Source organism: Aphis gossypii, chromosome 2, assembly GCF_020184175.1.
Source record: "Aphis gossypii isolate Hap1 chromosome 2, ASM2018417v2, whole genome shotgun sequence".
In the NCBI taxonomy this organism is placed as follows: Eukaryota; Metazoa; Arthropoda; class Insecta; order Hemiptera; family Aphididae; genus Aphis; species Aphis gossypii.
This window is the reverse complement of record NC_065531.1, coordinates 81,576,439-81,601,350: the sequence shown is the minus strand read 5'-3', so window position 1 is coordinate 81,601,350 and position 24,912 is coordinate 81,576,439. Positions and strand designations below refer to the sequence as shown.

The 24,912-nt window shown below is 24.2% G+C and overlaps 1 protein-coding gene across 2 annotated transcripts in view; it reads right to left on the bottom strand.

Annotated features, from left to right (window-relative positions):
- Nucleotides 1–23,265, bottom strand: part of LOC114128242 (serine/threonine-protein kinase 32A) — a 95,196-nt gene extending 71,931 nt beyond the window's left edge. Inside the window, exons 1-2 of one of the 2 annotated variants that reach the window (XM_050201094.1) lie at nucleotides 22,985–23,265; nucleotides 3,400–3,502 (exon numbers count right to left, since the gene is read on the bottom strand). In XM_050201094.1, the coding sequence (XP_050057051.1) occupies nucleotides 3,400–3,454 (55 nt within the window). In that variant the 5' untranslated portion in view covers nucleotides 3,455–3,502; nucleotides 22,985–23,265. The remainder of the gene's footprint in view (nucleotides 1–3,399; nucleotides 3,503–22,984) is intronic. The other variant, XM_027992718.2, reaches the window with a different exon arrangement.
- Nucleotides 23,266–24,912: the final 1,647 nt, after the last annotated feature.

Sequence of the window (24,912 nt, the reverse complement as noted above, 5' to 3'; positions counted from 1 at the left end):
GATTTTTGACATATTATTATTTTCATGTCAATTGGTCTTTGATTCGTGTGACTTTACTGTCAAACAAAACAGTCATAATATAAAATCAAAAAAAATATTATAAAAGTAACTTCAACTGCTTGTAAGAAGATAAATAAATAACAACCATGCATTTTGACCTTTCATTCGAAGTAATATTTGGTTATTATGAGACGTACAATATAAAATATAAATGCTATTATATCATAAGAATAAGCAACTTAAAAATTAAATAATAATATAAAACTATTCTTACCTATGTTTGTATTAAGTTTCTATAATAAATAATTTATAATTTTACTACAATTGTAAAATAAATATTACAATATTACCAACAAATGTATACAATTTCTTTTTTTTTTAATAGGTATTTTCAATTTCTTGGTAGAATAAAATATAGAATATCATGAGAAACTTAATGATAATAATATATTCCATTAAGACTGTTATGAATAAATTCAGTGATTGCACAACAATACAAACTATAAACTAAATCTAAATTCCTTATAATTTAGTTATATTAAAATAGGTAGCACTCTCAAAAGAAGTAAGTATTTAAAAACTTGAAGAATTGAATGGAATATCTATACTGAATGCAAAAAAGAATAAAAATATAAGATAAAGAACTTATTAATCTATCAACATATAATAATATTTTCATGCTCACTTTGTACTGTAATGATAGCCACATATAACGCTATAATAGTGGCATCATCATAATCCCTTACATGTACATAGTCGCACATATGTTCAGTAAATTATTCACTCGATAGGAAACATATGTGGTCAGACACTGTTATGTCCTTTGACCATTGTAATATAATTTTATTACACCACCGGCTCAAAAAGACACCCATCAACCATCAGGCTCTGGGGCACAACGTCACTCTCCCTGCGCACTCCTTTGGCAGTGGATGTGCGTTAAGGATTTTAATAATATGTACTAATTAGTAGAACCAGTTTATATTAGTGATTAATAAATGTGTTATAATATATTCAATAGTTTGTTATTTTTCATTTGATTAATAATAAGTATATTCATCAAATACCTTACAGTCAGACAAGGGTAAGTCAATTTACTTCATAATACAAATCCTTATATATGTATCTACATGTGTGTGCAGATATATACATAAGAGGGTAGTAAATCATTTTTGATTTACTACAGTACAAAACTTTATAAAGTATAATTTAATATGCATGAGTTATTAAAAACTTAAACATTGTTACGGACCTCGTACTGACCGTACTGATAATTACATATAAGGTGGTGCAATGATACATTTTCATGTATAATAATTAATATTGAAGGCATATGAGTACAGGGCACGAGAGTGTGGAATATTCTATTAATAAATTAATTTAGTGATTTAAGTAGAACCACACGTCTCTTTGTTAAAAAATTCAATACTCGATGTCTCTTCGATTCGATAAGAATCATATTTTAGAATACACAAGCAGTATTTTCGAGACCCCTCATTTGACGGAGTCTATCAAGAGTCAAAGAGTGTCAAGAGTACACTCTTTATGACAAATCATATATAAGGAAGACCGAGACAAGAGCTCGGCAGAAGGTTATAGATGGTTAGGGCTATCACTGTCACTCAGAGGCAGGTCGTAACACTACCAACGGTCTTGATATAAGTTTTCAAAGTCAGATCATAACATCACCCACACTCTATTTTTATATATTAAGCTTATATTATTGTATTCGTGCAAATCATATTTTCAATAAACATTTTAAATTACACTTGAACACCACGACGTATTCATTCCGTACGTTGATGTATATATCCACCGATCGGGATGTAACAATATATATATTAATTATATTGTTTAAATGAATCTATGATTGCAAAAACGTCATGAGACAATTATTTAAAACTTTTGAATTGATAAAAAAATGTATAAAATAAATAATTTTAGAATAAATACTTATTAAAATAATATATTATAATATACTAGTTATATAACTTACGACGTTTTTACACATGACTAGTATACATTTTTACTTATACCTCAATTTCATAAAATATGTGACTGGTGATGTTTCTGCAATCATCGATTCAAATGTATTTGAAAAATTATTAACTAATTAGAAGCAAAGTAAGTATAATAATAATTCGTATTACAATCGTCGACTGTCCGATGAGGTTGGAAATTTAATAGCCCATATAGCCTATAAAATACGAAGTACTATTGGGTCATCGATGATATAATATTATGCACACTCATTGTCGGTTAACATGATATACTATTAAATTATAATGATATTTTTTGACACGTATTAGTTTGAATTAATAGAAAACATATTATTATTAGTAATAATTTATTACATCTACCGGGGAAAAAAACAAAGATTCTTATAAATTTACCTATGTAAACTATTCCTGATTTAAATATTAAAAATGGATATGTTTATGAACTCTTAGATATTATTAAACGATATGCATAAGGAAAATTAGACAATTATAATTTATAGTATGATTTAATTTACTTCCCAATTTTTCACATTTATGTAAACTAATATAAATATTAAGTATTGCAATGTACATTAAATTTATAAACATAATATTATTATTATTTTTATTTTTATGAACTTAATATTATAATATAGTGTGCATTATCTATAGGAGTTATGAACAATTTTGTTTATGATAATATATTTTATATATTATAAGCAAATATTTAGTTGTATTTTAAGTATTTAATAATATTAGTTTATTTAATTACCTAACAAAAATCTATTAACACATTTCCAAACCTAGTATAGTTTTAATGTGAGAATATCATTTCGGTTTTAATTTTTTTTTTTTTTTTAATTTTAATATATAAATAAAAAATGTATAGAAAGCAATAAGAAAATATAATTTTCTTTGATCAAAATATTATAAAGTAATGCGTTGTATGGAGTATAGAGTTCCCAATTTGGCTACTTCGTATTTCACCAGCACGTTACGTGATAAATACAAAGAAAACTAAATATTACAGTACCTACCATTCAATTTAAGTAACTTTAAAAAAATATAAACAAATGAATTTGTTCAGTTTTTTTTTACATATATATATATATATATAATATTATGTTCTTATCTTTGATTTCTCAATATTAAAAATATATTTGAAAATTACTACGATGGATTTCTGATAAGATATAGTGCATTAGATATTTAAATTTGAATTCAATATGTATATTTGTTTACAATTTTGGCATTACCCATAACCACAAACTATTACACACATGAACATAATATTATGTAGTATGTATCCGTGTAAAATATAATCAATAAATGTGATTGCAAACACGACACACGCAATGCTTAATTTATGTAATATTATAATATTAGTCTACACTTTAATGGAATATGTAAAATCACTCACCATCACCGTCCAAAGGGCATGAGCGATCTTGTCTGTTCGAATGACCGACGCCCATCTTTATAAGCGTATTTCAATAAATACTTATTAAATGTTTTGAGTAATCCTATAAAAAAAGATGAAATTAAATGTTAGTATACGGTTATAAAATTAATATTTTTTATTTTATTTATTTTATCGAACAAACACATTTTTTATTGTTTAGTTATTATTATTATTATTTAATGTCATATCGTTAAATCTCATATAAATAAATTATTATATAATTGTTAAATAATATGTTAAATTTTCTACTTGCTCCGATTAACTTCGATTTAGGTATAACGTGTTTATTTTGAAAAATTCACAAAGCCCGGATTTTCAAATATTTTAAAAAAAAAAAAACGATAAGCACTTTTCAACAATTCACACTATATTTTTTCACTAATGGTAATGACTAATGACCATTAACTGCATTATATATTTATATGGGGAAGTAAATCTAATTATGCTAATAGTATTGTAAAAGTAGGAGTAATAATTAATCGAGTTTGATTATTTACTCGTTGACAATTTTAATTCTATAATTTATATTTTATATAATAGCTACATCTTAATTTAATATGAATATCTAAATCCAAATGATTTTTGTTAATATGTCTGACATTATTAAAATATATTTCTTAATATTAATAGTTCCAGATTGAAAAATAATAGCTGTTAATGAGATTTAGAATCTTTAACTTTATTTTTGAGTAGATAATATATTAAATAATAAAAAAAAATTTGCTTAAATCATTTACAACACCAAGTAATACGTACCTATTAATTATTTTTTATTAAAATTGTTCAAAACTATTTATTATGAAATAAATTATATATTTCTTCTAGTTGATAAAAATACCATTGTTGTATTCTTGAAATCCAATATCAAATTAACCGTATTTATTGGTATGAAGATATTATTATGTTAAGAAGTTTGATTTTAATTTTATCAGCAAAAGATTCAAATTTATTTCAATGTTCATCAACGTACGTAATCTAATAGTAATCTACTAATCTGGTATAAATAAAATACACCTAGCAAAATAAAAATGTCTTGTTATTTATACTTTTTGCTGACGTTCATATTTTAATAATTTAATAATTTTATTTATTCTATTCTATCGACATCTTAAACATTTTTAACTAGGTATCTAAATCGTTTTATATTTTCAAGCATATTATGTTTGTCATGCCGCCCATAAAACAATTACATACATTCTGCATACAGAATTATAACATGTATATAAATATAACTGATATGTCTTATTACCTGAAAAAAGTGTACAGTATATAATATTACGAGCTGAATCGGCCACGGATTACTATGGTTGTCATAGTCCGTTGAATTAATGCTACTATACTCAACTATTTATAAAGTTCTTAATTGAGTACATGAAAATTTAATTTTATAAATGAGGTGTATTACGTTAATTTTTAACTATTTATAACTATCCTATGGTATACCTGGCTTTTTTAAATGTACTTTCAAAATAACGTCCATTGGATGAGCGATCACAAATTTTGATTACCCTATATTACGTCGTTAGGAAGTAAAAACTATAAATATGCTTTTGCAAACATAATTTCGAATATTCTGATCGGCTAGCTAGCAAGAAGTGTTTGTGAAGGTTCTGTTAGAGTGAGAACAGTGTAAATTTTCTTGATGTGCAATACATGCTGGGTGTTTCATTGTGGTATTTTAACGCTTGAAAATATTTGCATACTTTGACTATTGCACCGATTGCAATTTTAGAATGAGCAGAGTAATTGCTATCTGATGCATATTCAAACGTAAGACAAATTAACGATGCACGTGATAATTTGAGGATAGTTCGCCGTCTCTCTAGTTATCGTGCTTTTAATGTGGCTATGTCTTGTTCACGCACCACCCTTGTTCTTAACAATAGTTTTCGTAGATGTTCATCAAGCTGTTTTTGATGTTTTTTTCAATATTATTGTTTTAAATTAAAATTTCAATCAGTTGTGTAGACTGTAGATATTATGAGAGCGCATTGCACGCAAACCCATTGTACGCTTAATTTGTATATAATATTATATGGATATATATGTATTAGCAAAAATAAATCATTTAATATACTATAATACTATATAATAGGAATTTTATATTCTTAAAAAATTAGACTATATTTTTTTCATCGATATTATACTGCATAATATGTCACAAAAATTTTATTACAGATTTTCAAGAAAAAATATTGGCACCTATTACTGCAATGAAAATTTTTCATTATTTGACATTTAGAAATTCATAAAATATAAACAAAGAATAACAATAAGTTAAACATGATATCGGCTAAAAAAAAATTGGGCGACAAAATATAGTAGAATGTGAAGGACAATAATTGCGCAACGACCTTTTCACTGACGTCACCAATGACCTGTTAAGATATCACGAATAGAGCTAACATTATTATATTTTTTTACCGATTTCAGTATTTCTTCCAATATTTATTTTAATTTTACCATCCCTCCGAGACGGTTAAAACGGAAATGGTGTCGTGATATTTTGGCACCTAATCTTAATATTAATTGAAAAAAAAAAAAAAAAAACTTAAAATATATAAATTAAATAATTAAATACCAAATGAAAGTGTTACTAATGAGTGGCTGCTTTTCTCAAAAATGTCACGTATTATGTATAAATATTATTAAGAATATTATGTATTTTTTTTTTTTAATGATTTGTCTATAACTATTCTGTTTCACATCTACTTATTGTGCCAAAGTGGTATAGATTGTAGATTGCATTTAAAAAAAAAAAAAAAAAAATTTACCATGTTTCAGATACTATTATTCAGTTATAGGTTTTACGATATTCATTAATGGTTATGTAATAAATAACAACAATGAGGTATCAGTTAACATTTTTTTCTTTGAATTTTAAACCATCACTTGGTTTTGGGATGAAAAACTAAATATTTTAAGTCTATACTTAATAAACTTAATAATAACTAGGACCTAGATTTAAATGTCTTAAAAATACTTATTCAACGAAATAATGCCCTCGAACGGAGAATAATACTAAAAACTATTAAAGCAAATAACATGAAAACAATATTCCTTAAAATAATATTTTGAATTTACACTACAATGTTGTAATAAGTGTATTAATATACACTCTTAAAATTAATTACATGACCAGAAATGCTAAAAAAAAATAAACTTAAAATAGAAAACATAAAAATATGCAAAAATACATAATAAATGTTTCATCTTTGAAGTATTTTTCACATGAAACTATTTATTTACTTGGAATGCATTGTCCTAGAACATACAAAAAATAATGCAATTTGTATTTAAATTCGGTCCCTAATTAATAGTAACATAAGTATATAAAGATATTTATTAAATAACTAACAAAACTAATATGTAATTTAAATAAAATCGACACCAAGAAATAAATTATAAATAAGCACATATACTTTTTTTTTTTTACCAAATACTTCATTTTAAAAACAATCAATAATAAATATATATATATATATATTAACTACCATAATAAACCTAATAACATTGGTAAACGTAGGTACAACGTGAAATATTTAATTAAATACCATTATATTAATAAAATTAAATATTACCTACTCATTTTAATTAATAACACACGTGGGTGTCTGACATATATTAACACTTATAATAAGTGTGCTTTTATCATAAATTTAAGTTAATAAATAAAAATAATATAATAGTGTAATAGTGAAATATTTAAAAACTTGTTTGTTCAGAGTAAACTCATTATTTACAAAAATAAATAAATAATAATATTGTGTTTAGTATAAGCTATTACTTAGTAACTTAGACATGTTATAAGTTCATACTATAGATCTCATATAAATTTTGTTAATTTACATTATTTTAATTTTATTTATACTTATGGACAGAGTGGACAGAGTGAGAGTTCCTGAAAATAAAGCATCTAAGGGGTCGGGACAATTAAAAAACATAAAGTAAACATTAATATAATTAACTTTATACATTATGTAAATATTGGTATCATTCAATAATGATGTCACTTAAAAAAATATATATGTATATTGTATATAAATAATATTTTTTTTAAAACAATACATTTATTTGTGTTTTATTTTAACGTTTAATTGTATGTGTATTTACACCAAACATAATAATTAACTTTTGAATAAATATTTGAAATTGGTAATTAAATTGATCATATGAAACCCAGTGCAGCGTAAAACTACTATATTTATATGTGTATGAAACAATTGTATGCAATTGTAGTTTCAAGTTTTACATTATTAACGTTTCTAGCGAGTCTAACGAACTTGACACATTTGAGTTATCGAATAAATTATTAGAAAAGAGGAATACATTGGAATTAAAACTATCTCCTTAGATATGGTTGATATTCACACTATCCGAATAGTTCTTTTATTTTTTTTTTTAACAGTTTTTTTAACCACTTTTAAATACTGACCAACTTTAAAACTAAAATTGAATTTATCTAGATTAATAAATAATAATATTTTAAACTGTATAATAATTATTTTTGTCTTTAATTTAATACAAATATAAAATATAAAATCAATGTTGTCATTTTAAATATATCAGGTCGTTTGGTACACAATGAAATAAGACACACAGTTTTATGAACGCAACAATATGATAGTAATATAGATTTGAGTTTCGCATTTATAAAATAAGTTTCAGTCGGTGGAGAACCCTTACGGTAAAATAATAATCTTATACAGCAAAATAATTCAAATTTTGTATTATGAAAACGAGATGCAATTAACATTCAGGAATTTGAACTATATGTATATATATTATAAAATAGTTCTAAGATCAAATTGAATACAAAATTCTAGTTTCATATAAAAACCATAATTAGGTCATTTATATGATTTGACTTTGAATTAAGTGAATTAAAAGTTGAGCAAAAACAAATAGTTCCAAAAAGTACACATAATATATTATAGTTCTTATAATAGTCAATTAATCTAACATTGTAATTAAATATTTTTTAAAATCTATGTGGCACGTTAAATTTATTAATATAATACGATGCAATAAAAAATTTAACCCGAAAATATATAAATAATAAAAATCAAACATTTAATGTATTGTAACGTAATAACTATATTCAAGAATAAAACACTATATTTTATTATTACATACATTTTAAAACCTTATTTAATAAGCCAAAATATTCTAAATTTATAATGTATAGTCACAATATAAAACTATATTTTAGTCATAATATATAAGATTTATTGCTTATCGTTGGTCAGAAAAAATTACAAAATTTAATTATTATGATACACATCATTTTTTATTGGTTTTTTACAATTACCTTAAAAATGTTTAAATCATAAATTATTTAGATATATAACTATAATTTATTCCTAGTAATACTATCTATTATACATATACTATATCTAAAAATATTATATCACATGCATTTGTGACTTGTTTTTTTTTTAATTTTTCTCCAACAAAACTTATTATAAACAACTACAAATTAACTCGTACAGCTTTTGTATTATTTCCATCGTAATACTATAAAATGTACGTTTTTTAAGAAAGCTGCAGTCATAACAAAATGTTATCTTACCTTTGTATTAAAATCATTTGATGGTCTCCGAATATTTCAATCAAATGTATTTAATTATTTCAATACTTTTTCTACGTATTTATATTTAGTCAATTGATGATTAAATATTTAAGACAATAAGATAACATGTCTTAATAAATGTATTTGTTTTTTAGAACCTACTATTCGTGACAATATTAAGTTCAGTTCCAATTATAACCACATAATTATTCACCTTAATATCGGATTGGTAATAACAGATATCATAACAACACCATATTATAAAATACTATAAATTACCAGCAGTCAATAAAAATAATGTGTACATAATATATTATATTTTCAATATCATATTGTTTTTTTTACGTTTAACGACATTTTCACCATTTAAATCAACCTTCAATAAGAATCTTTTGTGGAATGCTATAAATCCTATGATAATTATTAAATATTTAAATGATATAAGTGTAAAGTATTTATAATAATATAATTATACATCTATAAGGATAAAGGATATAAGGAGAAAGTATAGTGATTGCTTTTGTTGTGACCCAATCATCTTCGTGTGTTAAATTCAAAACCCATGCAGTATTGTTTCAACAAAATAACTTCGTAATCCCGAAAATGAAACATTTTACATTGTTAATATCTTAGTCACAATTAAAACATGTAGGTATTCTCTTCTATCATTATTGATATCCGAAGTAGATTAAGATTGTGTATTAAGATGTATGAGTGGTAATAAAATAGTAAAACACACGTACCTACTTTTATTTTATAATTAAATATTTCACTTAATTTTTTCAACCTATTATAGCATTATTTACAGTAATTTATGTATGTTTTATTCATTTAATTTTATTATACAAATATTAATTATAATCATATTATAATCTTAAAAAATATTTTATTTTATCAGATATTTAATTTAATTAATAAATTATAATATAATATACCTGCAATAATAATTACTATTTTACTATACTTTGCTAATATTTCAAAATTTCAACCCAGATTTTTCCAACTTTGGGGAGTATGATTTTCTATGTAAAATTTAATCAACCACCAGACTAAGAAAATAGTAATAAAATTTAATTTAATATTATAATGATAAAAAATAATTTATAATTATATATATAATATATTATATATATTTAATACTTGTCATTCCCCTTGATACTTCTATTGACCAAAAAACTGTATTTTGAATTCTGGACGGAGTGATAAATATATACTTTCTAGAATGATAACAATGATGTGTGATTTTCCAGAGATATTTGTTACAGATTTTATTATTTTTCTCTTTTATGTGATGCATATTTTAATTTTTATTATATTTAGAGAAGTTTTAACATTTTTAATATTTTTTTTAATATAATATAATATATTATTTACATATAATACTGTTGCATGGAATTTTTTATTTTTTATTTTTTTTTTGTAATAATGGGAGCCAAATAGTGTACTTCAAAGAGACGAGAGTGACCGATTTTAATAATAATATGTATGATCGTTATTTAGGTCAACAGAATTGGTATGAATGTAGCTTGTGGGTCATGACCGTTTTCGATCAAAAACGTAACCTTCTTTTTTGGTTCGATTCACTTATTGACCAAATTTAAAAAAAGTTGACTTCTCAAAAAAGCGTCTCGCCAACGTGTGACATTTATGACAGTCAACTTTGTCATTGGGGACGGTATCATCAGCATTCTGGTGGTCAATTTGACGGTTCCACATATTATGGATTCCAGCAATGATACTCATGAAAACTCAAAGATGACCAAATTCATTTTAAATCCATTGTTTAATATTTAACATATTTAATTAATAATTTTATTTTAAAATTTATTTTTATCTGAATGATATGACTATCTAGATATAAAATGTGTGAGCATGGATTTATTTTGTATTTAAAAGACGCATGTTTACATCCTGCATAAACTATATTATATGGTTTTAAGTACCTACAGGCTACGGATTAAAAATATTTAAATATTTAAAGACGTTAATGTATCGATAAAAATATCACATAAGTTAAAATAAAAACGTTTAAATATATTACTTACATAGGTAATATTAAAAAATGATTTTTTTTTTTTGAAAATTGTTTGGTTAAAGTTCTCAATTCCAAAGTCCGGTCTATGCTATTTGTCGCTGTCATCAATTATCAACTTCTTAATAATTCCATTAACCTTGAGATCCTATACATTATTAATATTTTTAGACGGGAATAGCTATATTATAGTGTTTATCCTGAAAAATCATAAGTAATCATCTAGATGTATTATTAATAGCAACATCCAGGAGGTCCGCGATATGCAACCGCTCATTGTGGAATGCGAGGTTGAAATTAAAGATAGCCCAGTTACCTCATCAGAAAATGCTAATAAAAATATGAATATTCCATTAAAAAACTCAGAGATTAATGGAGTCACTAATTTTTATTGGAGCCATGTAAAATTATTGTATTAATACTGATAATAATAATTTCAATGTCCAAACCACAAAGTTTGATATCGACCAGAGAATTTGACACTTACATTGTGAACGTTTTTATAGTGCCATTTTAAATACTCTTAAGTATCTAAAACCAGGATTTATTATGGAAAGTCTTGTGCCTGAATGGTTAAGATCTTGGGATCCTGCGAGATTATGCCCCAGATGGCAGTAATCTTCAAGCTCATTGCTGTTGAGACCAATTTTGTGGATCTGTGTTAAACCGGTAAAAAAAATGTTGAAATACTACAATAATAATTATCATTAAACATTTATAACTAACGGAATGTAAAATAATATATTAAATATATTATATACATTAAAATACAATATTTCTAAAATAATGTTACTGGTTTTATTTTATGATATTTGCACAATATCCTACTATCGTACTGTGGTTGTGAGTTGGATTAATAAAATGTTATTTAAAAATAAAAATAGTCTTATTTTTAAAATGCAGCGTTTGACGTTTTAAATTTTTTTATCAATAGTTATTTCTATCTAATTTTCCTACTTTTCAAACATCACCGTAAATATATAATTTTAAAAATATTTAATTATGAATCTCGTTTTACATTTTATGTTTTAGAATATTACATTATTATTTAATTATTACAAATTGTTTTATTTTTATTTTTAGAACACACTTGTTAATTAAATTATAAGTAAATCATGTTTATTTTTATTTAAACATAAACATATCTTTTAATACAAATAAAACATAGTCGAAACATTCATAATAATACAAAATAAATAATTATAATAATAATAAAAATATAAATAATTACAATTTACCAATTTTTTCAATTCATACAACTTACACACATACACTGAAACTTATTTAATTTTTTTTATAAAAAGCCTAATAAATTACAAGATCTATAAATAAGTAAGTACATGCATACAGGCATATTACAATGTGGTTTAATAAATAGATATTAGTAGATACCTGCATTTTTATAAATATAGTATTTTATATCAAACGTTTTGGTTGATACAATTTTTTTAAATTTTTCTTTGACCAATTTTGTTTGGTCTTAATTATTTAAGTAGCTCACTCGTACAATAATAATATTAATGTGTGCGATTTTTAGATCAACGAAAAAACCAATGAAAAAGCCGTAAGTAGCTTTTGCGATTGTCAACAAGCGCCATGCGTTACGGACTCCCCCAATACAGCAAGTGATCACTGGCTGTTTAAGGGTATGACTAAATGTGACCAAATGTTTGAAGAATACTTGACGTTAGCAAATTCGACACTCAACAAAGAGATTTATGTACTCAGCTATCTCTTTGTTATAATTGTAATTGCGACGGTGCTGTTCAAACTATTCCGTTTAAGGTTGATCAATAAATCGTACTCTTAAAACGTGAACTTTGACAGGTAAATATAATATAACGGTCAATCATCATCTAATATTTTGATGGACATAAATTCAAATAAATGGAACACGACAAATCTTTAGTTTTAATTCGAATAAAAATTATTAAAAGTATCCAATTATTCATTGGATAAATGTTACGAGTATATTAAGTATCAGTTTTATCTTTCCTAATGTTCTCCACTAATTAATATATCTATACCAATTAATTTTTCAACTTAAAATTCTGAACGAAGTGATGAATGTACTGATTTTACTTTTATGTATTTGTGCAAAATTTACCTTTTTAAAAAAATCGATGTGTAAACTGTGACAAAAAAAAATTAAGATTATAGAAACTGCGGTAATTTATTTTATCTACTTTCTATTTATACTATATATACTATATGTAGTATATATACATATCGTTATGATAATCTATATACACGTTTATTTTTTAATTAGATATAACACGTGTTATGATAGCTATTAGTGTAGAGACTTTTAGGCGTAAAAATATAAAAAAAACAATTTTTAAAATTAAAAAGTAGTAGGTATTATTATTGAAAATTATTTTAAGAAATTGTAGATCAACCAATTTTTAGTTGTCACAGCTATTTATTATTATTTATTATGGTAAAGCTTATAGTAATATCGTAAGAACATTTTAGGTTACATCAACCAATTTTTAGTTGTTTCAACTATTCATTTCAGTAGCGTATTTAGAGGGGTGTGGTAAGGGTGATGATCCCCCCTGGTTTCTTATTTGTTACTAATTTATAATATTGTAATGTCGATGGTAAATTAATTATCCCACCCCCTTTGAGAAATTAAATGTTTTCCAACATATATCCCCCCCTTGAAAAAATTCTTAATACGCCACTATTTAATTTAGAACAAATTTATAAGCAATATTGACAATTTTCTTCTGTTAACTTTTACTTTTTTAATCTTCCTTTTTACAATTTGCATTACAATTTTATTTGCTTACAATAATTATAAAATAAATTAAGGATTGACCAATTAAAACAATTTTATCCAATATTCAAATTTTTACGAAATCAAAAATTCATTCAAAAACACGAATCAAATACCTACCATTGATTAATCTTAGATTTTTTTCTATTGTTGAAAAATTACTTGTAGTAGAAATTTAAAACATACACCGGTTGTTTAAATTGCCTTTTTATGTAAATGATTTAATTTTAGAATATTCAAGTCATCAAAAAATAATCTACCTTTTTTTACCACCGACTAGAAAATATATATCTTAGATTGATAAATAATCAAACAAATAATCTGTTCATAATCTTTTTTCATATACAATGATACCTATCACAATTTAACACATCCATTATAGTGACCTGCTCTATATCTGAGGTCCATTCTATACCAAAAAAACACTACCCACTTTACCATCCTTTTTTTATTAACCATTATTTAATTGATTTTGAATTCATTAAAAATATTCGTATAGATAATCTTGTAATACAACGATGTTACTAACCGATGTTAATCAGTCATATATCTTCAAAAGATAAACGATTCAAGTCTAGAAAGTATTTGCAAATAAATTATTATATACATAATATCAATACTTAATAAAGTGATTTTTAAGATTATGAATTTAATCAGATTGTTATTTTTGGATGATCAAAATTAGATAATATCTAGGTAGGATTATTCATTATAAATTCTTCAATATTATTAAAAAAATTCATAAAGTCAATTAAAATACATCTTATTAAAAGGTACCTATTCATTTTATACCAATTTAAACATCAGTTGAAATTTTAGTTTTTCTTCGTGGTGAAATAAAAGAATTAAATGTATGCAACATTCAAACAATAAGAAATAATAATAATAAAAAACTACAATAATCAATTGTAGTTAAGAATACATTTAGTATTACTCTGTCATACAACTAAGCAAGTACAAACACTTTTATAATATTGTTATTACATTAAAATATAATAATTATTATAGTTCAATCATTATCAATCACTTTTCAATATTTAGCATCGAAATTTTGCATCTCATTTACAATTTATGCAAATGTTAATAATATAGAAGTTAGTACAACTTGTACCATAGTTATAAAAATAATAGAACTAATTGTATATTATATAAAATGAACTGTAATAATTATATATTTTTTATTTTATACTTTTTTAAGACTACATTTTGGCAGTGGTTTTTTTCAGCTGATAAAATGAATAATCATTAATAATTGTTGTGATGTAACCAAAAGCTTTTCATTTATTTCCAATGCTCTTTACTTCTAAGTGCAATGTAATGTACATTAAGGTTATAAATTGTTATAGTCACATTTTCAAGACAGCCGAGGTACCGATGAATTATTTAAAAAGCCATAATGTGTTACAACATTTTCTACCATAACTATTTATTTAAATAAATCTTATCCTTCACCAATTATAAAAAATTCAACAGTTTTTTAAGTGAATAACATAATAATATTATAAAATTTTATCATTATTAAATTTATCATCAATATAAATCATATTTGTTTATTTTGATATTTAGGGCCGTTTTTACAATGTTCGGTTTGTGCCAGATAACGCTAACCGGAAGAATTTTTCATGAGTTAACCGATAGAATTCTACTGGTTAGTCTTAACTGACACTTAACCGGACATTGTAAGAACGGCTTTTAGTATGATAATAATTATTTGATAAACACATCTTTCATAATATAATTTCATTATCATAAATATGTATAGATATTATTTGAAAACTGTTATAATACCTAAGTATAAATATTGCGTAATAAAAAGAACAGACATATTATTTTTTAATTACATAAATAATTAATTGCGTAATATTTTATTTATTCTTATCAATAACTAAAAAATATATTTTTAACTTAGATACTATATTATTACAATAAATTACTTTAAATTAAATACCTATTAAAAAAATAATAAAAATAATTTTGGTACTTATGAACAATAGTAATTACATAGTTATTTAATTAAATTTGTAAACTATATAAGTTACACCTTATCTGTATGATACTTATAAATAAATGTTTATGTTAATGTAGAAATATTAGTGAATATTCAGTGACCACTGACCACTGTGAAATTATTGATAATTGATCAAATAATTTATCTTAAACTTAATAATTAATTACAATTATAATGAGTGTGACATATTGACACTTCGAAAGAAGATTATAATTAAATGCATTTATACATTGTATGTCAAATTGTCAACATTAAATGTTATTAAAAGAATACTTCCATCAAAAATTATATGAATATTTACAGTTATAAATATTAACATAAAGTAAGCGAAATTCTATTTTGAACCGATAAGGTTGTTTTATGCCTAGATAATATATATGCCGATAACACCGTTTATATAATATGAAAATGCAATCTACGGTAAATTGCAATATTTTCAAAAGGGAAAATAATATGATATAATATGACCGTATCAAATTATGAATAAATAAACAATGTATACAAAATCAATGTTTAAAACAGATTTTATTTAAAATGTGATTCACATTTCCCCAGAGACTAAAACATGAAATACTCTCAATACTCTCAAAGCTTTTCCATTACGGTAGTTATCTGTGTGTATAATGAATTCGAAATGAACTCATTTGTAAATTCATGCCCTTAGTCTTGATTATCAAGGGTACTAAAAATATTGCCTTTGGTAAAACTGTGCCAATAATGTAATTTGTAACATCCAAATATTTTACTTTAAAATCACATAATGTAACAAATATATTACGGAAATAGTAAGAATGCATCTCGTATAAACAACGTTATTTTTGTCACACTATACTAGCTTAGCTGCCTAGGAAATAAAAAATGCCTAAGAAAAGGTTTTTTTTAACATAGATATAGTGATACAGAGATGAAACTATATTTTTATAAAACTTATCAGCCAATACATTATTAACTGTCAGGAAAAACAAACATGAATAATCGCAGTATGAAAAGTTATAATATACTATAATATAATTATTTATGTTTTAAAAATATTAAAATAGTTAATTTTATAAAAATTAATCTAATTCTCACAACTTTGAGAAAGTTTTCACGAAATGGGTTTTATTAATTATCTGACGCTGTCCATTTTCACTCTTAACCGTCATTCATAATAGGAATACACTTATACTGAATATGCATTGTATAGTTTAACTTATTAAAAACTTAATTAATTTAAACTATAAACCTATCAACTTATATGTTTGAATAATTAGTACGTACTTAATTTGACATTTTAGAATTGGTTAATTTAATGCTAAATTATCAATGATGTATTACATCAGAAAACTACTGTGTACTAAAACTTTGTTTTTTAAGTACAACTAAAAAAATGAACGAATCATAAACCATACTTAAACTATATTTAAAAATGTATTGTTTATTAATAATATATATCTCTTAATAAAAATAATCAATATGAAACATACAGAAGTATTTATATTACGTTAAAGATAATAATATGTGAATAATAATATACAGAGTGTTTAAAAAGTCTTCATCCGATTACGAACTGATATAGTTCGGTAACGGTTTATTACAGGTTAATGACCAATGTATTAATGGAAAGGTTAGATAACCAAGTTTATTTTAAATTATCTATTTGATGAATTTGGCACCGTAATGGTGGTGAATTGGGCGTAAATGTATACTGGGGCTATACCAGAAAGGTTGCTGATCATATCTGGTGTCACGGCATTAACAGCATCTTTGATTTTGATTTTGAAGCTCTTCCAAGTTTTTAAGTAATTGTGGTACATAAACTTTCTCTTTTACGTAGCCCCATAAAAAAATCAGCCACTGTGTGGTCGGGGGAACTTGGTGGACAAGGATAAATCGCATATGGTACAAAATTTATCGACCGTAGCCATTTTCCTCCAAAAACAAGATACCGTTTTTCTCTACTGTCCATTTTCCTCCAAAAAAAAAAAAAAAGGCTAAGAATTATTTTTTATTTTTTAGGGGAAAATGGACAGTTGAGGAAAACGGTATATCATTATTGGAGGAAAACGGTATCTCGTTTTTGGAGGAAAAATGATCTGCTTAATTTATCAACTAGATAACTTAAAATAAACTTGATTATCTATATTTTACGGATAATAATATAATCTTCAACTTTTTTGATAATAATAGATTTCGAAAATCATCATTCAGTATTATACATTAATGATAAATAATAGTAGTTAATAAAATATTTATTTTTACGGAACTTCCATTAATTAATAGCAATCGATTTTCAAAAAATTGAATCCTAATAAAATTATGAACCTAAAAATTTGATAATGGATTTTAATAATTTATTAAAATTCTTAACTATTTAGTTTTATGTATTAATACAAAAAATAATCACGTCCCGCCTTAAAAACTCTGACAAATTTCTCATAATAATCAACATTAATTTTCCCTTTATAAAATCTTGACCCTGGATGAGATTTTACCTTGTAATCTCTTCCTATGAAATGTTTTTAGAATTTATTAGTAATTCATAAAAAATAATAATTATTATTATAATAGGTTGTATTCTTTCAAAATACATTATTAGTTCTATGGAAGTTTCTATGAATTATAATAACGCATATTATTCTTGTAAACAACATTTCATTATTATTATAATCCAATTTTAAATCTTAACTTTGGTAGCTATAAAACACATGTGACGTCACACTCCTTTTTTAAATGAGTCCCAATTTATTTTAGCATCAATAAATAATAGTATATATAATTAATATTGTGAAAGTTTTTTTTTTTTTTTACAGGCTGACTTAAAACAAAATAATACCATAACAGTATAAATTCGTAATGGTTTTAATCATTATTCAAAAGTTTGTCGTAAATTTATTTTCCTAAATTATTTATTTCACTATTATAATTTTTATTTGTAACATTAATTTTTTGAATCATTTAAACGCGTACAGAATTAACAAAAATGGTGCAAATAGATAAATATATTTTTAACTATACATATTTATTTTATTAGCAAATCGATATCTTATCGAATATTAATATTATTGTTTATCGAAAACCATTTTATATAATTTGTGATGTTTATTATAATACCTGAGTGAAGAAAACAAACTTTGCCTATAAATACTAATATTGATATTATATTTTATCATATTATATTTAATACAATTGTAGTAATACTGGTTTTGATTATCATTGATAATTATTTTAAATATATATTTTACATATTTTATAATAAACTTAAGGTTTAACTGTATAGCACTGTTATGTTAATATGGACCTTATATGGACAAGAATATTTAAATGTAAGTCTTTTTTCTTGGATTTTCTAATACCTTAGTTCCATACATTAATGAATTAAAAAATATTAAGATTTTCGTATTATATTTTAATGTAGTTGTATTTTATTAAGAAACAATAATGTTTAATTATAATTCAATCGGTTTAAATCTCAATAATTCATAATAAATATATAGTTATTATTTAATGTTACCTTAAGCATCAGCATACAGTTTTATAATAAAAAATTAAATTTAAATTTAAAAAAAGTAATTTATTTATTATATTATATTATATATATATTTTTTTTTTCACTTGATAATAGTTTAGCAAAATAATTTATAATCCAGTTTCTCTCTTATCTACTAAACCTTATGGATTAAATATATATAGTTTATATAAAGTCGATGACTAAGTGTTGCCATCAAAATAATTTTAAGTGACACCTTGGAAATTATATTTGTGTAGTAACTGACATATTGGCTTTTTGTGTTACTTTTATGCTGTGTAAGCGACTTTTCAGTTACCATAGACAATAGACATATATTAAGCAACGTAGTTATAATCTATAAAAAGTATTACATAGTATTTATAACATTATTTAAGTTTATTGATGATACAAAACTAATGGTAAATAGCTCATAATTTTATTCATATTCTATAAAACAAATAAATAACAAAGTTAAGTTAAGTTTTTTAAAAAAAATTTAAATATAATAAGTTAATCAACAACGACAATTTGCCAATTTTCATAATAAGTAGGTAAATTAAGTGTTGTATACTCGTATTACTCGTTATATTGTGAAATATCCATGTATATAAAACTACAATAACATAAAAAGTAATAAAATGAAGCAAAAGATGATTTATCTCACCTAACCACAATACCGAAACTTTCCCTCATTATATTCATTGCATTGCCCACCAGTTGCATGTATTTCCATTATTGTATTTTATTCAAAAAAGGGGAAAGTAGGTAATCGTTTTGGTGTTCACTAGGAGTCAAGTATACCCAACCGTTGAGTATATATATGTTAAATTTGAATTCAATGATACATCATCGGATAAAAAAACAATTTTAAAATGACACAAATTTAATATAGGTTATATTATTATAAGTACTTATAATGTATATCCATATTATATTTAATTTGATATTAATTAATATAATAATATTTATTTTACTACGTTTTTATAAATAATACAATATAAACTATAAATATACAATAGCTCAAAACTTAAGGATTTTCACTAAGAACATTTTTTTTATAAACATTTGTAGAAAAAACTAAAATAATAATTGAAAATTAAAAATTTCTATAAATAACGAAAAAAATAAACACATTTTTAAAATTATACCATAAATAGAAATAATAATTTAAAACAACAACAATAAAATAATTGTATAAATATTTGATTAAATTTTAAGTAAGCTACGATTATCCGTTTTTGAATTACTTACAACAAAATATGCAAACTAATTTTGTCAAAAACAGATAACACATATTGTTTTTAATCTTGACTTCCTAAGTATAAACTAGATTCACTTTCTTACAAGAAAATACTTTGAAGTACAAGATATAAAGAATTAAGTATTTATTTTTGTAATTGGCTTCAAAATAACAACAAAAACCACCCTCAAAATTCAAAAGCTAAGTATTATAACTTCTCTCAAACGCAATACTATATACAAAATAAAACGCAAATCATTTTAAAATAAGTACATTCATGATACCACTCAGAACTATAATTATTATAGATGATTTAACTTTACAAGTTCTACACTATTAATCGCAATTGATATAATGTACATCAATACTGTGTAATTCGCATAGAAAATATTAAACTGTAAATATATAATATTATATTCATAACACATAAACAAATGTATATCCAATCAAAATATCAATAAATCATAACGATATTACTTTAAAATACAATAATTAGAATACAGTGTTGATGTCAAAGTTTCGATATTTTCTCATAATAATATGTTAAACTTATGAAATGGAATCAGATGTGATTTAAACTGTAATGGATAGATTACAAGTTTCTTGTATAGAACCAATAAGATAATGGGAAATCTGAAATTGATTTACATATAACAAATCATATGCTTATATTATATAGATTCTAATTAATTTATTTAAGAAATAAGATGTACCTATAAGCAACTACCAAAATTGTACCCTACATATTTATCTGATTAAAATGATGAGAAACATCCCATAAAATGTATTAACGTAAATTTAAAATTAGTAAGTTAGTACTTATATCTGAAAATAATTAATGTACAAGATAAAGCCAACAAAACTTAAAAATAACTAAAGACTATTTGAATTTCAGAGAAATGTAAAGTAGCGATATTGACAACTATTATATATTAAATTCAAATTTTCAACAAGAAATTTATATAATTTCAGAAAACTAATTGTGTCCATTATAATTACTATAAAATAAGTATTTAATGGAGTGTACTAAAAAAAAAAAAAATAATAAAAATTTACAAGGAGAAAATTAATGTATGTCAATATATATAATTTAAATTATAAGTCATAGACAACAGTAAATATATCCAAAGGTGGTTTTTAACTTGACAAGACAGTTAAATTAATTATTTTATTTAATATCTTTAACTATTCAAAGTACCCATTATAATATTTTAAGATTGTCTAGCTGATTTTATAAATAATTAAGTAAAAATCATAATGATAAGCGAATTTCTATCTTTGTAGGTAGGTAGGTACTAGGTAGGTGTATATATGTATTTTTGTTTATCAAGTTAAATGTTTTTAAGTAAAAATAGATAAATAAATATTCTTTGGAATTGTGTTTTATTTAGTTTTATAATAAATTCAAATTTTTCTAAAATAATAATAACATAGTTATCAAATGAATAACTAGAAACAAATGCATTAAAAAAAAAAACTAATAATAAATGTTTTAAGTAAAATGAGACAATTTTGAGCAATGATAATTTGACTAACTTTATTTTAATAAATTTTTAAAGATGCTAAAGTTGATACAAAAAATTTAGGTTTCATAAACATTTTTTTCTACTTTGTAATGAGTGGATAATAGAAAAGATTACTATTACATTATCGAACCATATAAAAAGTAACATTTGCCCAGTTTTGTTAATCATGATTGATTTTAACTACTTTGTTCAAAACAAGGAGTTAATTACGTTTATGAATAAAGGAACTTAGTGAATGTAATACCAATAATAACTATAAAAGTTAGATTCATTTGTTTAAACTGTATATATTTTCTTATTTTAATTATGAAATATGAGTGAGTTGATGTTTAGTAAGCAAATGGTTACTGCCTAATTGAATTATGTGAAAAAGTCGTACGCAGAAGTCAATGCAATATATTTTTGAAAATTATCAAGAATAACAGATAGAAAACTGATGGAATAAATATATAATTAGTCGCATTTAGGTTTAAATAAGTTTTTTTATTCAATTATAAATGTTTGTTATTTAATTTGAGTTTCGTGACAAGTTCTAAACTAACATTTAATTTTCACCAACGTTTCAGAACTATTGTACACTAGTTTAAGTTATTAATCATTATTTTATTAAATTAATTCAACCACTATAAAAACAACGGCTTAATCAAATAAAATACAAACTTGTATTACAACGCGAGACGTGTCTGTTTTACACTAAACTATAATTCGTGAGTCAGTTTTATCTCACCAATATATAACGTGCGCACGTGAATGAAATTAATTTTGATTTCTATATTATGGTTGATCATAAATTCTTAAATACTTAATACGTGTGTGTATCACTTGGCAATGTCGAATACTTGTTTTCAAAATATTCCGACGGAAGAAAAAAAAATAATACAGTGACAAATCACCTTATTACCTGTTTCGAGGAACGCGATGTGTATAACGTGTGAAAATTTTACGAGCACATGTGTACGGAGAAAAAAAAATTTACAAATTTGAACAAAAGTTGTCAATGCGATGACGGTAAATTAAAATGTTTACCCCGTGGTATATAATATTTTTTAAATGACTAGGACGCGTAACAGTCTCATTAGTATAATATAGTTTTATAAATATATGTACACAACTACTTAGACTTGTAACGTCGGCGACGGCATAGCGAAACGCGAGAGGTTCGTAACCGACCACCGAAAGCACACTACTGAAATGTGTGCGTACGTCAAACACGGCCCATACGCTTACGGCTACCCTCTTCAACCCATAACACCACCCCACCCCTTACTAGTCGTGGCCGTCCGGAGGCGACTCGTGACAAGGGGATAGAGTTAGGACGAACGACGGCAACGACAACAGTGCAGCCAGTGCGGTCCATTGTTAAAATCTTATAATAATAAATTTTTATCGTACGATTATGTAAATTCGTGTGTAGAACTTACATAAAATATACGTGTTTTAACATTTTATTAGGCCGATGACCACAATTTGTTATAGATACAAAAATATGGACTTTTTTACAATCAAAAGCTTCTTCCCAATAACCGCAGACTTTTGTAAATTAATATTTAACTCACCACGTGTTTTAATTAAGTGTAAATGGCGAAATTTAGTCTTCAAATTAAATCTAAATTTTACGAAAAATGGAAATTATAAAATTAAAATAAGTTCATATAGAAAAAAACAACTTTAAACAAGTCAAACGCTACTTTGAACTTACACAGCCATAATTGGCCTATTGAGATCAACGTTAAATTTGAAAATACAACTAGGTATAATGTCTTTCATTATTTAATTTAAAATAAACTCATGAGTTTGATGTTTACATGTCTACTGCGTTACTGAACTGTCAAATGAATGTTGTTAACACTGCACTATAATACGTAAATAATAATGTTTTCCATTTTTTAATTATTATAACTTTATGTGTCACATAGGAAAGTACATATATATATATTATTTAAATTTAAATTTTTTTTTTTTTAATAAATAAAATACTAGGTAGTAAAATGTACAGCTATTATCGATCATACTCTTTACAGTTTATTATACGATTCTAAAATTATTGTTTTATTACTACATTTTAATTATACCTACCCAAACACGTCACTTGCATATTAAAAGTTTATACACTAGCAACAAAATCTTTCAAATTTTTGTATTGAAATAAAATAACTGTGAACACACACAATATGTGAAGTAGTTGTCGGCCCAAGGGTTTGCGATGGTCAATGGATGCGTACTAGCTGATACGGTTGATGTATTTTGTTTTAAGCTTTTCAACGACCGTTTGTTACGGTCGTATATTACAGTTTATACAATTTTTATATTTAGATGACCGCTTTGAAAATAAATATAGGTGCGGCATAATGGACTCCTACATTTCCGAGGTGAATTAAAAAGCGATACAAAATATAGAAAAAAAAAATTATACTTTTCAAAACTACATTATATAAGTTTTTTACAATTATTTTTTAAAAATAATATCATCTAAATGATTGCTTTGACGAGCGACGCACATATGGAGCCGTTCTTAAAGTTTTCCATCACTCTCGTCAGCATATCGAGTTTCACGAAGATTTCTTGATGGATAGCTCCTTTGGTTCCTCAATGGTTCTAAATCGATGTTTGAAAACTTCAGCTTTGAAGTATCCCTATAAGAAATGGTACACTTTGAATTCAAACCGAACTGAGTACGAAATGCTCTCAGTGTCACAGTCACACTTTCGGCGTTTTTGGAAAAATCCTCTTTAACGAAACCACGTTGTTAACCAAACCACGGCACGATGACGAATAAAAATAATCTAGTCTAAAGCAAAAAAAAACCACTTTAATCTAATCA